The sequence below is a fragment of the Callithrix jacchus genome, chromosome 6, assembly GCF_049354715.1.
Source record: "Callithrix jacchus isolate 240 chromosome 6, calJac240_pri, whole genome shotgun sequence".
In the NCBI taxonomy this organism is placed as follows: Eukaryota; Metazoa; Chordata; class Mammalia; order Primates; family Cebidae; genus Callithrix; species Callithrix jacchus.
Genome location: NC_133507.1, coordinates 9,997,561 through 10,010,159, shown reverse-complemented (window position 1 = coordinate 10,010,159; position 12,599 = coordinate 9,997,561). Strand labels below are relative to the sequence as shown.

Genomic DNA, 12,599 nt, shown 5'->3' with positions numbered 1-12,599 from the left:
CATTAATATTGAGATGTAAGGTACTATTTTATTCATTGTGTTATTGTTTTATGGGGCCTGTGAGATTTATGCTTTAAGGAGGTTCTATTTTGGTGTATGTTAAGGTTTTGTTTCAAGATTGAGAACTCCTTTTAGCGTTTCTTGGTAGTGCTGGCTTGGTTGTGGCAAATTATCTCATCATTTGTTTGTCTGAAAAAGACTTTATCTCTTCTTCATTCATGAATCTTACAGTGCTGCTGGGTACAAAACTCTTGGCTGGCAGTTATTTTACTTGAGGAGGCTAAAGATAGAACCCCAATCCCTTTGGCTTGTAGGTTTCTGGGGAGAAATCTGCTTTTGATCTAGTAAGTTTTCCTTTGTTGGTTACCTGATGCTTTTGCCTCACAGCTCTTAAGATTCTTCCCTTTGTCTTCACTTTAGATAACTTGATGACTATATGCCTGGGTGATGATCTTTTTGCAATGAACTTCCCAGGTCTTCCTTAAGCTTTTTGTATTTGGATTTTTATATCTCTAGTGAGGCCAGGGAAGTTTTCCTCAATTGTTTTCTTAAATATGTTTTTCCAGACTTTTAGATTTCTCTTCTTCCTCAAGAACACCAGTTATTCTTAGGTTTGGCTGTTTAGCATAATCCCAGATTTCTTGGAGGCTTTGTTTATTATTGTTTTTTGATTCTTTTTTCTTTGTCTTTGTTTGATTGGGTTAATTCTATCACCCAGGCTGGAATGTGGGTTGGAGGGAGGGTTGCAGTAGAGTCAGCCCCACCCAGTCCACATGGTTCCTACACATGGGAAGGTGTAGAATGACTGACTACAGTATTCATGAAAACAGGATGTTTTCATATTTATTTTATATCAACTGGTACCCAAAAGTAATATATACACAGAGCATGTATCACAATATGCCTTTTTCCTCATTTCATCCAAGAGAGATGGAAGGTTCTGTTAGAGAAGGTTTAAAAATAGGAATAAGATGATTAAAGTGAGATAAATCAGAAATATTTAATAAGGACCTTAATGAAGCTGAAGAAGCTCAACCAGCTGAAGTAGAGCCGTAAGGAAGAAGTACTTGGTGAGAATGAGGCATTAGAGATGAGTGCTGAACGCGCTGCAGTTAAGAAGCTGCTCTGATACCTGGTTCACTAGTCAGAACTTGGTAGTAGCAGCACCTTTGCTATCACAAGCGTGAATGAATAGGCTGGTCTCAGTCATTTTCTACAATACCGCCATAATTTTAGTCGCCTGTTTGAGATGCCCTGTTGGAAATGTGGTCTTTTCTTTGTTTCTTTGAGACACAGTTTTACTCTGTCACCAAGTCTAGTGCAGTGGCACTATTTCGGTTCACTGGAACCTTTTCCTCCACAGTTCAAGTGATTCTCCTGCCTCAGCCTTCCAAGTAGCTGGGATCACAGCTGCACGTCACCACACCCGGCTAATTTTTGTATTATTAGTAGGGACGAGGTTTCAACATGTTGGCCAAGCGTGTCTCAAACACCTGACCTCAAGTGATTAACCCACCTTAGCCTCTCAAAGTGCTGGGATTACAGGCATGAGCCACCGCACCTGGCCAGAAATGTATTGTGTTTTAAATCTCTCTCAGCAAGTCCAAGCAGTAATGCTGGAAAACAAGTATCATTAGTCTTAAGCTTTATATGTATCTCAGACTTTGATTGTCTTTTTTTTTTTTTTTGAGACGGAGTTTCGCTCTTGTTACCCAGGCTTGAGTGCAATGGCGCAATCTCGGCTCACCGAAACCTCCGCCTCCTGGGTTCAGGCAATTCTCCTGCCTCAGCCTCCTGAGTAGCTGGGATTACAGGCACGTGCCACCGTGCCCAGCTAGTTTTTTGTATTTTTAGTAGAGACGGGGTTTCACCATGTTCACCAGGATGGTCTCGATCTCTTGACCTTGTGATTCACCCGCCTCAGCCTCCCAAAGTGCTGGGATTACAGGCGTGAGCCACCGTTGCTTGTCTTTCTTTGCTTATTTTTAAAGTATCCAAAGATACTACATTAGTTATCACAGGTTGAGTATCCCAAATAAAAAATGCTCTAAAATCTGAAACATTTTGAGCACGGACGTGACTCTCAAGAGTGTTCATTGGAGGATTTTGGATTTTCACATTTAGGGATGCTCAGCCCATAAGTATGTAATACAAGTATTCCAAAATCAGAAACACTTCTGGTCCCAAGCATTTCGGATAAGGGATACTCAACCTGTAATGAGTTTTATTATAAAATGTATTTGCAACTTGGACTGGGGAAGTCTTGATTTGTTTGTTCTAAAGTATTTTAATAACTCTTCTCACATTATTGAATGGTATTTTTCCCCCCAGGAAATGGATTTGTAAACTCAAGAGCTTCTCCAAATTTGATTGGCGCTACTGGTGCAAATAGTTTAGGCAAAGTCATGCCTACAAAGTCTCCCCCTCCACCAGGTGGTGGTAATCTTGGAATGAACAGTAGAAAACCAGATCTTCGAGTTGTCATCCCCCCTTCAAGCAAGGGCATGATGCCTCCACTAGTAAGTTGAACCTTTCTTCAACCTCATTCTTTAAAACACTTGTTTTATACATAGTCTAGCTTCCTTTGGAGTTTTCTGTGCCACCGTAGAATCTGCATCTATTCCTAATGAATATTTCCATTCAAAATAAGCATTTGAAGAGACAAGTCTGTTTCAGATACACAAAAATAAGATTATGGAAATTTGCTGAATGGTTATTTAAAATTAAAGCTAAACACGAACATGCATGGAACTGGAGGTTATTGTGTTCAGTGAAATAAGCCAGGCACAGAAAGATAGATGCTACATGTTCTCATATGTAGAACCTAAAAAAATTTGATCTTGCAGAGCTAGAGAATAGAGTAACAGAACCTGGGAAGGGTGTGTGGGTGGGAGAGGGGATAAAGAGAGGTTGATTGATGGGTGAAAATACACACTTAGATAGAACAGATATACCCCTGTATTTGATAGGAGAGAAGGGTAACTATAATTAGCAACATTGCACATGGAGTATATTTCAAAGTTGCCAGAAGAGAGGACTTGAAATGTACCCAACACATAGAAAGGATAAATACTCAAGGTAATAGATACCCTGGAAACCCTGACCTTGATCATTACACATTCTGTGAATGTAACAAATACTCATATTTGTTACATATCCCATTAATATGTAACACATTTTGAATCAATTTTTAAAAAGTAAAATCAGAGATGATATTATGTTTAATTTTAATTTTACCAGGCTAGAAGCATTAAACATGAGTTATTCTCTGTACTTTGCATACTTTCATTAATCAATTACACATGCATTTCTATGAGAGAAGCACTAAATCTTTGTTAGAAAATTCTACATACCAGGTGGGGTACAGTGGCTCACACCTGTAATCCCATCACTTCGGGATGCCGGAGTGGGCAGATCACCCGAAGTGTGGAGTTCAACCTAGCCAACATGGTGAAACCTTGTCTCTACTAAAAATAGAAAAAATGGCCAGGCGTGGTGGTGGGCTCCTGTAATCCTACTCAGGAGGCTGAGGCAGGAGAATCGCTTGAACCCAGGAGGTAGAGGTTGCAATGAGCCAAGATTGCACCACTGCACTCCAGCCTGGGTGACAGAGCAAGACTCTGTCTCAAAAAAAATTCTAAATACCACAGAACTATTGTAGGATAGGGAAGAGTGCGCACGCACAACTTGAATGAGTTAGTCTCCAGTTAATTTTCTTTATTATTCGTTGTCTAGCAACCTTTCTATTTAACTGTATAAGGAATGCATGTGTCCTCCTTCCGCTCCTTGATGATGGCTTTAGGGTTCTGGTCTCATTTGTTTTTGAATGGTAACTTAAGAACAGGACAATATGTTTATCCTCCTTAGTCTCTGGTAGAAAAAAACTAGAATATGGAATCAAGTTTTAAAACTCCTTAGTTTAGCAACTGTTTGACTATTAGCATACTAAATGATATGCCAGGTGTTCTCTCTACTGTGCAGCTGCTAAACTCACCATTTGACATTTTGCTAAGTGAAAGTGATGCTGCCAGGCTTAGATGATAATTCCACATTTGTATAATGCTTTGTAGATTCCAAAACACCTTCATCTGTATATTGTCTCATTTAATTTTCAAACTGTGATCATTGCAAGGTAAAGATGAGGAAACTGAGTTAACGGTTATTACTTGTTCAAGGTGGTACAAAATCGAGCTAGGATCTTATCTCTATAAGTCTTATAGTCCAGGTCAAAAAACAAGTACTTTTTTATTTGGTGATACAGAAATCTGTAAACTTTAGTCACTTACAGCCTTACAATTAAAACAGACTTGGATATACAGAAAGTTCATAGTTTTCCTTGAACCCATTATAGTGCTGAGATTTCAGGGCAACCAACTGGGCCAGATGCTACAGAATCACAGGTACTGTGGGGAGAGATGACATTTGAGCACTAGGCAAGACACAGATGGTAAGAGTTCAGCTAGGGTGATTGCTGAATTGCTGGAGGCCAGGTATACACTGGCAGAACTGTGTGAAACTCCTGGGGCCGTAGTATGACACAGGGTGGGTATGTTCCCTTGTAGACTTTTTTCTCCGTAATCCCATGGAGTGCTTAGAAGCTCCTGAAAAGGTCTCGCTGTGGTGTAGAACTGGGAGAAGGGAAGAGTAGTCACTATGGTATCTTTTTGTCTTCTTTCTCTCATGTGGAACAAAAGCTTTAATCCGTGAGGAGATGAACGACAAACATTATCACTCTTGAGACACTGTTGAAATCCTGTTTAATCAAAGAGGCAAAATATCTCAACCTGGTAGAGGAATAGGAAGACAGGCTCAGTAAGGAGCAATGCCAGGAGAGTGGCAGGATGACTGAGAAGACCACAGCCTTAGGCACAATGAGAGGGGATGACTTAAAACCGAGAGTGGAGCAGTCACTTCAGGAAAACCTGGCATGCAAATCCCCACCTCCATAGGGATGTGAAGCTTGTAGTAGGTGCCCTGATGGTAACTAGAGCAACAGTAAGGCTCAAACCCAGTTCAGCTTCTAATGAAATTAACTCAAGTCTTGCACTGATAGCTTAGCAGGAGGGAAAAACCTATAGGTCTCTTTGTCCGAATTACCCATGCTGAAATACAAAGAGAAAGAAGAATGAAAACAAGACAAAATTAAAAAAAGAGAATAAAGTATCCAAGAGCTATAGGCCTTTATCAAATGGTATAACATAAGAGGACAGGAATAATATTTTAAATAATAACCAGTACCAAATAGGATAAATACTACTACCAGTGCACACACACACACATACACACAGATGCACGCACACCCACACTCTCACTCTCAGAGTGCTGAAAGCAGATCAAGAGAAAAATCTTAGCCGGAGAAGAGATACCTTGTATACAGCAAAACAGAGATAAGAATTAGTACCATACTTTTTTCTTCACAAACTATGCAAGCAAGAAAAATGGAGTAGTAACATTATTTAATGTGCTGAATTTTTAAAAAAAATTCTCACCCCAAAATTCTCGACCCACCAAAAATATCTCTGAGAAGTGAAGACTTCCTCAAACAAAAGTCATGGGAATTTATTGCCAGCAGACCTACTCTACAAGAAATATTAAAGGAAGCCCTTCACGAGATGGGCTGTGATGCCAGCAAAAACTTGCATCTACCCAAAGAAATGAACCATGGAAATGCAATAAATGAAGATAAAATAATTAAACTTGTTTTTTCCTACATTTTATAAACCTTTTATTTTTAGAACAATTTTAGGTTTATAGAAAGATTGCAAAGATCATAAAGTTTTTACGTACCCCACACAGAATTTGTTCTATTATTAACATTAGTATATTTGTCACAACTCTTGAACCAGTACTGATATGTTGTTATTAACTGAAGTTCGTACTTTATTCAGATTTACTTATCTTTAACCTTGTGTCTTTTTCTATTCTAGGATCTAATCCAGGGTACCACATTACACTTAGTAATCATGTCTCTTTAGCTTCCTCTTGGCTGTGAGGGTTTCTAAGACTCCTTGCTTTAAAAACCTTGACAGTTTTGAGGAGTACTAATCAGGTATTTTTAAAGAACGCCTCTTAGTTAAGATTTGTCTGATGTTTTTCTCATGCCTAGATTGTGGTTGTTGGTTTGAGGGAGGTGGGCCATGATTTAAGACACCATTTTCATCACATTATATCCAGTGCCTACTACATTTAGTATCTCTTATCTTAAATACCCAGGACCAGACGTGTTCCAGATTTCAGATTTTTTCAGGTTTTGGAATATGTGCCTTATACTAATAAGTAGAACATCCCAAATCCAGAAGTCTGAAATCCAAAATGATTGAATGAGTACTATATTCAAGTGTCATGTTGGCACTCAAGAGGTTTTGCATTTTGGAGCATTTCAGATTTTCAGATTTGGGATAACCATCCTGTATCGACGTAACTATTGCTGACGTTAATTTGGTCACCTCGCTGATGTTTAACAGTTTTACAGGTTTCTTTTCTGTAAAGTTACTCTTTCTCCGGCTTTTTCGTACTCTGGCCTTTGGGTAGAAAATTACCATTTGCAGCTCACACTTTTAAGGAGCGGGGAGTTAAAGCTTCACTTTCTTACGAGAAGGGTATCTACCTAAGTTATTTGAAATTCTTCTACTCAAGAGATTTATCTGTTTTCTCTCATTTATTCAACTGTTTATATTAATATGGACTCATGGATATTTATTTTAATACTTTGTTTTATAATGTAATACCACTTTTTTCTGTTGCTTTGTTCTAGCTTTAGCTTTGAGGGCTATTCACTTGATTCCTGTGTCCCTTTGATATAACCTTATTTTTGTGGGGGTTTTTCAGGGGGAGTGGGTACTTTTTTATTTTCTGGCACTATAATATGCTCTAGGCTCATCTGGTGTATTTTCTGTCCCAGTCCTAGAATCAGGCATTTCTCCAAGGAACATTATTTTTATAGGGAATAAGAGAAACCAAGATCCTAGTGCTTTCGCTCTTTTTAATTGCTCCAAGAGGTATCTGACTATATAAGGCAAAAATAGTAACAGTGTATTTTGTTGCTGTAGCACCCGTAAAAGTAAAATATATGACAACAAAGGGTGAGAGAGAAATTGACTCTACACATGATGTAAATATTATTTAAAGACGAAATACAAGTAACTAAAGATGTGTATATATTGTAAACCCTAGTGCAACTACAGAAGAAAACTTTAAAAGAGGTGTAAATAAGTCAATAGAAGAGAGAAAATAGAAATATAAAAAATGTTCTAAGTAGCCCAAGAAATGGGAGAAAAGAAGACAAACAAAAAGCAAGATAATGGTAGCTTTTAATCCAGTCATGTAAGTAATCACATTGAATGTGGTGAGAACACAGTCAGCTAAAAGATTGTCAGATTTGTGTGTTTTTCTTAAAAAGCAATGAGGTAGCTCATGCTTATCATCCCAGCACTTTGGAAGGCCGAGGTGGGAGTTCCAGACCAGCCTGACCAATATGGAGAAACCTCGTCTCTACTAAAAATACAAAATTAGCTGGGCGTGGTGAGGCGTGCCTTTAAATCCCAGCTGCTCGGGAGGCTGAGGCAGGAGAATTGCTTAACCCAGAAGGCGGAGGTTGCAATGAGCTGAAATAATGCCATTGTACTCTAGCCTGGGCAACAAGAGCAAAACTCTGTCTCAAAAATAAAAAGGCAAAAACCAAACAGTATGCTGCCTATAAGAGATCCACTATAAATATAAAGACATAGGTGAAAGGATGGAGAAAATTTACCATTGCAAACACTAACCAAAACGAAAGCTAAAGCAGACCTATTAATTTCAGACAATGTAGGCTTCACAAAACTATCGGTGATAAAGAGGGATGTGACATAGTCCACTTTCCAAGAAATAACAGACTTTAATGTATATGCACCTAATAGCAACCTTCAAAATACATAAAGTGAAGACTGATAGAATTAAAAGGTGAATAGAAAAATTCACAATTGTAGTTGGAGACTTCAGCATCCCTCTCAGTAATTGATAGAACAAGTAGGCAGGAAAATCAGTAAGGATCTAGATGATCTGAGCAACACTCAACCTACATGACCTAAGAGACAGTTATAGAACACATCACTCAACAACAGCAGAACACACATTTTTCCCAAGTGCACATGGAACACTCACCAAGTTAGACCATATTCTGTGCCAGGAAACAAACTTTGGCAAATTTCAGTGAACTGAAATCATACATATTATATTCTCTGGCTGTAATGAAATCAAACAAAAAATCAGTAACAGAAAGATAGTAGGAAAACTGCCATATATTTAGACATTAAATAACATGTTTTAAAATAAACCATGGACCAGAGAGAAATCTCAAAGGAAATTTGAAAATACATATAGCTGAAAATGAAAATACAGCACCAGAATTTTGGGGCCCAACTAGAGTAGTGATGATGAGAGATTTATAGCAACAAATGCCTCTGTGGAAAAGAAGGATCCCAAATCAGCAATCTAAGCTTTTACCTTAAGAAACTCAAGGAAGAAGAGTGAACTTAACCCAGATCAAACAGAAGAAAGGGAAAAGTAAAGAGCAGAAGTTAATGAATTTAAAACAGGAAAACAAAGAAAAGCAAACCAAAAACTTTTTTTTTAAAAAGATCAATAAAATTGGTAAACTTGTATCCAAGCTGACCAATGAAAAAGGGAAGACCCAGGTTATCAGTATCAAAAATAGGAGCGGATATATTACTCAAAAGACACTAAAAGAGTACTATAAGCATCTCTGTTCCAATAGATTTAATAGCTTAGATGAAATGGGCAGATTCTTTGAAAGATAGAAACTACCAAGGAACTACTAAATTCATTGAAGAATAAATAGTTAACTTGAATAGTAACTATTTTAAAACCTTTCACAAAAGAAAACTCCAGACCCATATGATTTAACTGGCAAATTCTACCAAACATTTAAGAAAGAAGTGATATCATTTCTATACAGTCTCTTTCAGAAAAAATTAGGAGAGGAGAGAAAACTTTCCAACTTATTTTTTTAGGCCAGCCTTACCCCAGTGCAAAACCAAAATAAGGCAACAGAAGGAAAAAAACCCTACAAATCCACATCCTCATGAACTCTAGACACAAAAATCCTCAGTAAAAAATTAGTAAATTGAGCAATAAATAAAAAGGATAAAATATCAAGACCATGGTGGTTTTATGCCAGGAATGCAAGGTTGAGTATACATTTGAAAATTAATCAGTATAATCACAATGTTAACAATTCAACATCTAGTTGTGATTTTTTTGAAAAAAACTCTCATCGAACTAGGAATAGAAGGGAACTTAATAAAGAACATCTACAGAAAATATATACAGCTAAAATACTTTATAAGGGGAAAGCATTCAGTCTTCTAGTATTTGGAGCCAGGTAATGATGTTTTTTCTCACCAGTCATATGCATCATGTAGTAAAAGTCCTAGCCAGTACAGTTAGGCAAAAATAAATGAATAAAATGCATACATATTGGGAAGAGAGAAATTAAACTGTCTCTATTCACATAAGATACATTCTTTCATGTAGAGAAGTATAAAGAAATTACAGAAATCTCCTGGGACCAATCAGTGAGTTTAACAAGGTCACAGGGTTCAAAGTTAGTATATAAAAATTGATTATATGCCAGCAGTGAACAATTGGAATTTGAAATTAAAAAAAGGAAAGAAAAGAAGCATCTTGATACAGTTCTGACAGAAGATGTACAGTCTGTATATTGAAAACTGCAAAACACTGATGAAAGAAATAAAAGAAGACCTAGATGAATAGCTATATCGTGTTAATGGACTTGAAGACTCAGTATTGTCAAGATGTCATTTCTTCCCAGATCAAGCTGTAGATTAAACATAATTGCAATAAAAATCCCAGCAAGCTTTTTTGTAGATATTAATAAGCTGATTGTAAAATATGTAGGTAAAGACAAAGGAACTACAATAGCCAGAATGATCTTAAGAAGGAACAAAATAAAAAGACTCTTACGACCTGAGTTCAAGACCTACTACAAAGCTATAGTAACAAGAAAGTGTGATGTTGACAGAATGATGGGCACATAGATCAGTGGTCAAAACAGCCCAGGAAATTTAGACCTGTACATGTATATTCAGCTGGATTTTTGACAAAGGTAGTAAAGCAGTTCAATAAAGAAAGGATGGTTGTTAGAACTGATGGTGTTTAAACAGTTCTACATCCACACAAGACAAAACCAGAAAATCCACTTGATAATAACTCAGACTTCATTCAGAAAATTAAATACAAATGGATCATAGACCCAAATTTAAAACGGGAAACTGAAATTTAGAGGAGAAAATCCAACACCAAAAGCAGGATCCATTAAAAAAAGAAAAACTGATGTATTGGAGATTGTCAGAATTTAAGTTTTATTCTGTGAAAGGCACTGTTCAGAGAATAACAGGATGACCTTCAGATTAGAAGAAAATACTTTCAAGTCACATATCCAATAAAGAGTTCGTATCCAGAGTATTTTAAGAAGTCTTAAAACCCAGCAGTAAGAAAACATAACAAGTCAGTTTTTTAAAAGGGCACAAGGTCTGAACAGCTACTCCAAAAAGAAGATACCTGGATGGCAAATAAGTGTACGAAAATGTGCTCAATATTATTAGGTCTTGGGGAATTGAAAATTAAAACCTTAATACAACTATGTACACACCCAGTAGAATGGTTAATATTTAAATGTAAGAAAATCCAAAAACTGGAAATGCTGGTGAGGGTGCAAAGCAAAAAGTCTCTCATATATGCTTGAAATCTAAAATGGTATGGCCATTTCGAAGAGTTGGTCAACTTCTTAGGAATCTAAATATACGCTTGCTGGCCAGGCAGGGTGGCTCATGCCTATATAATCCCTGCATTTTGGGAGGCCAAGGCAGGAAGGTTGCTTGAGCCCTGGAGTTCAAGACCAGCCTGGGCAACACAACAAGACCCTGTCTTAAAAAATGTTTAAATAATAAATGCTTGCTGTAATCCGGTAATGCCACTTCTAGAGTATTTATGCACATGAATTGAAAACTGTACTTAAACAGAAACCTGGATCTTTCATAATCATGAAACACGAAAAGTAACCAAAGTGTCCTTTAACAGATGAATGGATAAACACTGTACACCCATACAAAGAAATGCTACTCAGCAATAAACTGTTTATTCACAGAGCAATATAGATGAATCCTAAGTGAATTTTGCTAAATAAAAGAAGCCAGATCTAAAACTCTACAGTAGTGTATGATTCCATCTGTATTTCATTCTGGAAAATGCAAAACTCACTGCCAGAGCTCAGGACTTTGAGACAGGGTTGACTATGAAGGGATAGTATGAGGGAGTTTCCGAGGTGATGAACTAATCTGTGTGATGCTGTCTTGTTAGATGCATCTGTGAAAGGTACTGTTCCTTGAAACTCATGAAAAAGTATATCCAAAGAGTGATTTCTTTTCCTAAATGCAATCTATTAAAAAATAATTCCAGGGGAGCCCAAGATGGAATGCATATTGTCACACATGAATATAACTTCATGACGGATGAGTAGCATGATGACATTGAAGGGCTAAGGAAGAAAGGGCCTGGTCTGAGTAAATTTGGAAACTGTTTTGACTGGATACTGTAAGGTTAGAGACCAACAAAATTGTAGCTAATCACTGTACTCTAGATGGTAAATTCATCGCTCACATACACGAACACACAAAGGGTTGAACATATAAATAAAATATATTAACGAATACGTGGACATTGTACATAAAGGGAGCCAGGTTTCTCATGGTTGGAGGAGAAAATTGCACATAACCAAGGAGGTGTGGGGTTGGGGGTCTAGAATGAGCCTTATGTTTTAGGGTTAAGTTGAAGGATTCAGTATGAGTTTTAATACACACAGACACGTAGATGGATACAGAAATATATATACATCTGGGTGGGCATGGTGGCTTAGGCCTATAATCCCAGCACTTTGGGAGGCTGAGGTGGGTGGATGTTGAGCTCAGGAGTTCAAGACCAGCTTGGCCAACATTGGGAAACCCTGTCTCTTGGGAGGCTGAAGCCGGCTGATGCTGAGCTCAGGACTTTGAGACCAGCCTGGCCAACATTGGGAAACCCTGTCTCTACTAAAAATACAAAACTTAGCCAGGCGTGATAGCATGTGCCTGTAGTCCCAGCTACTTGGGAGGCTGAGGTGAGAGGATTGCTTGAGCCCAGGAAGTCGAGACTGCAGTGGCCCATGATTGTACCACTGCACTTCAGCCTGGGTAACATAGCGAGACCCTGTCACACACACAAAAAAGGTACAGATGTGTGTACATATGGACTAGTATACCTCATATGTTTCCTAGCTCTGTTTGCTGAGAGGTCTGTGAGACAACAGCACACAGTAGGCTGAACATACCTGGTGCTCAGATTTTAGTTTCTGAATACCATTTTCTAATCTAAGGAACCAGGGCTGCTTGGAAAAAATGGTTTGCTGTAGATCTGGGGCAGGGAAATGGGATGAGCCAAAGTTGTCAGAGGTTGAGAAAGTGCATATCAAAAGTCATGGGAGCTGGCCTTGCAAAAGAGTTTCCAATGGCCAAAACTAGAACAATTTGAATAACGAATAACTA

The 12,599-nt window shown here is 37.8% G+C and overlaps 1 protein-coding gene across 30 annotated transcripts in view; it reads left to right on the top strand.

Annotated features, from left to right (window-relative positions):
- Nucleotides 1–12,599, top strand: part of MEF2A (myocyte enhancer factor 2A) — a 144,734-nt gene that overhangs the window by 116,538 nt on the left and 15,597 nt on the right. For all 30 annotated transcript variants that reach the window (XM_078375980.1, XM_078375977.1, XM_054257197.2 and 27 more), the window contains one exon: nt 2,332–2,519. In XM_078375980.1, the coding sequence (XP_078232106.1) occupies nt 2,332–2,519 (188 nt within the window). The remainder of the gene's footprint in view (nt 1–2,331; nt 2,520–12,599) is intronic.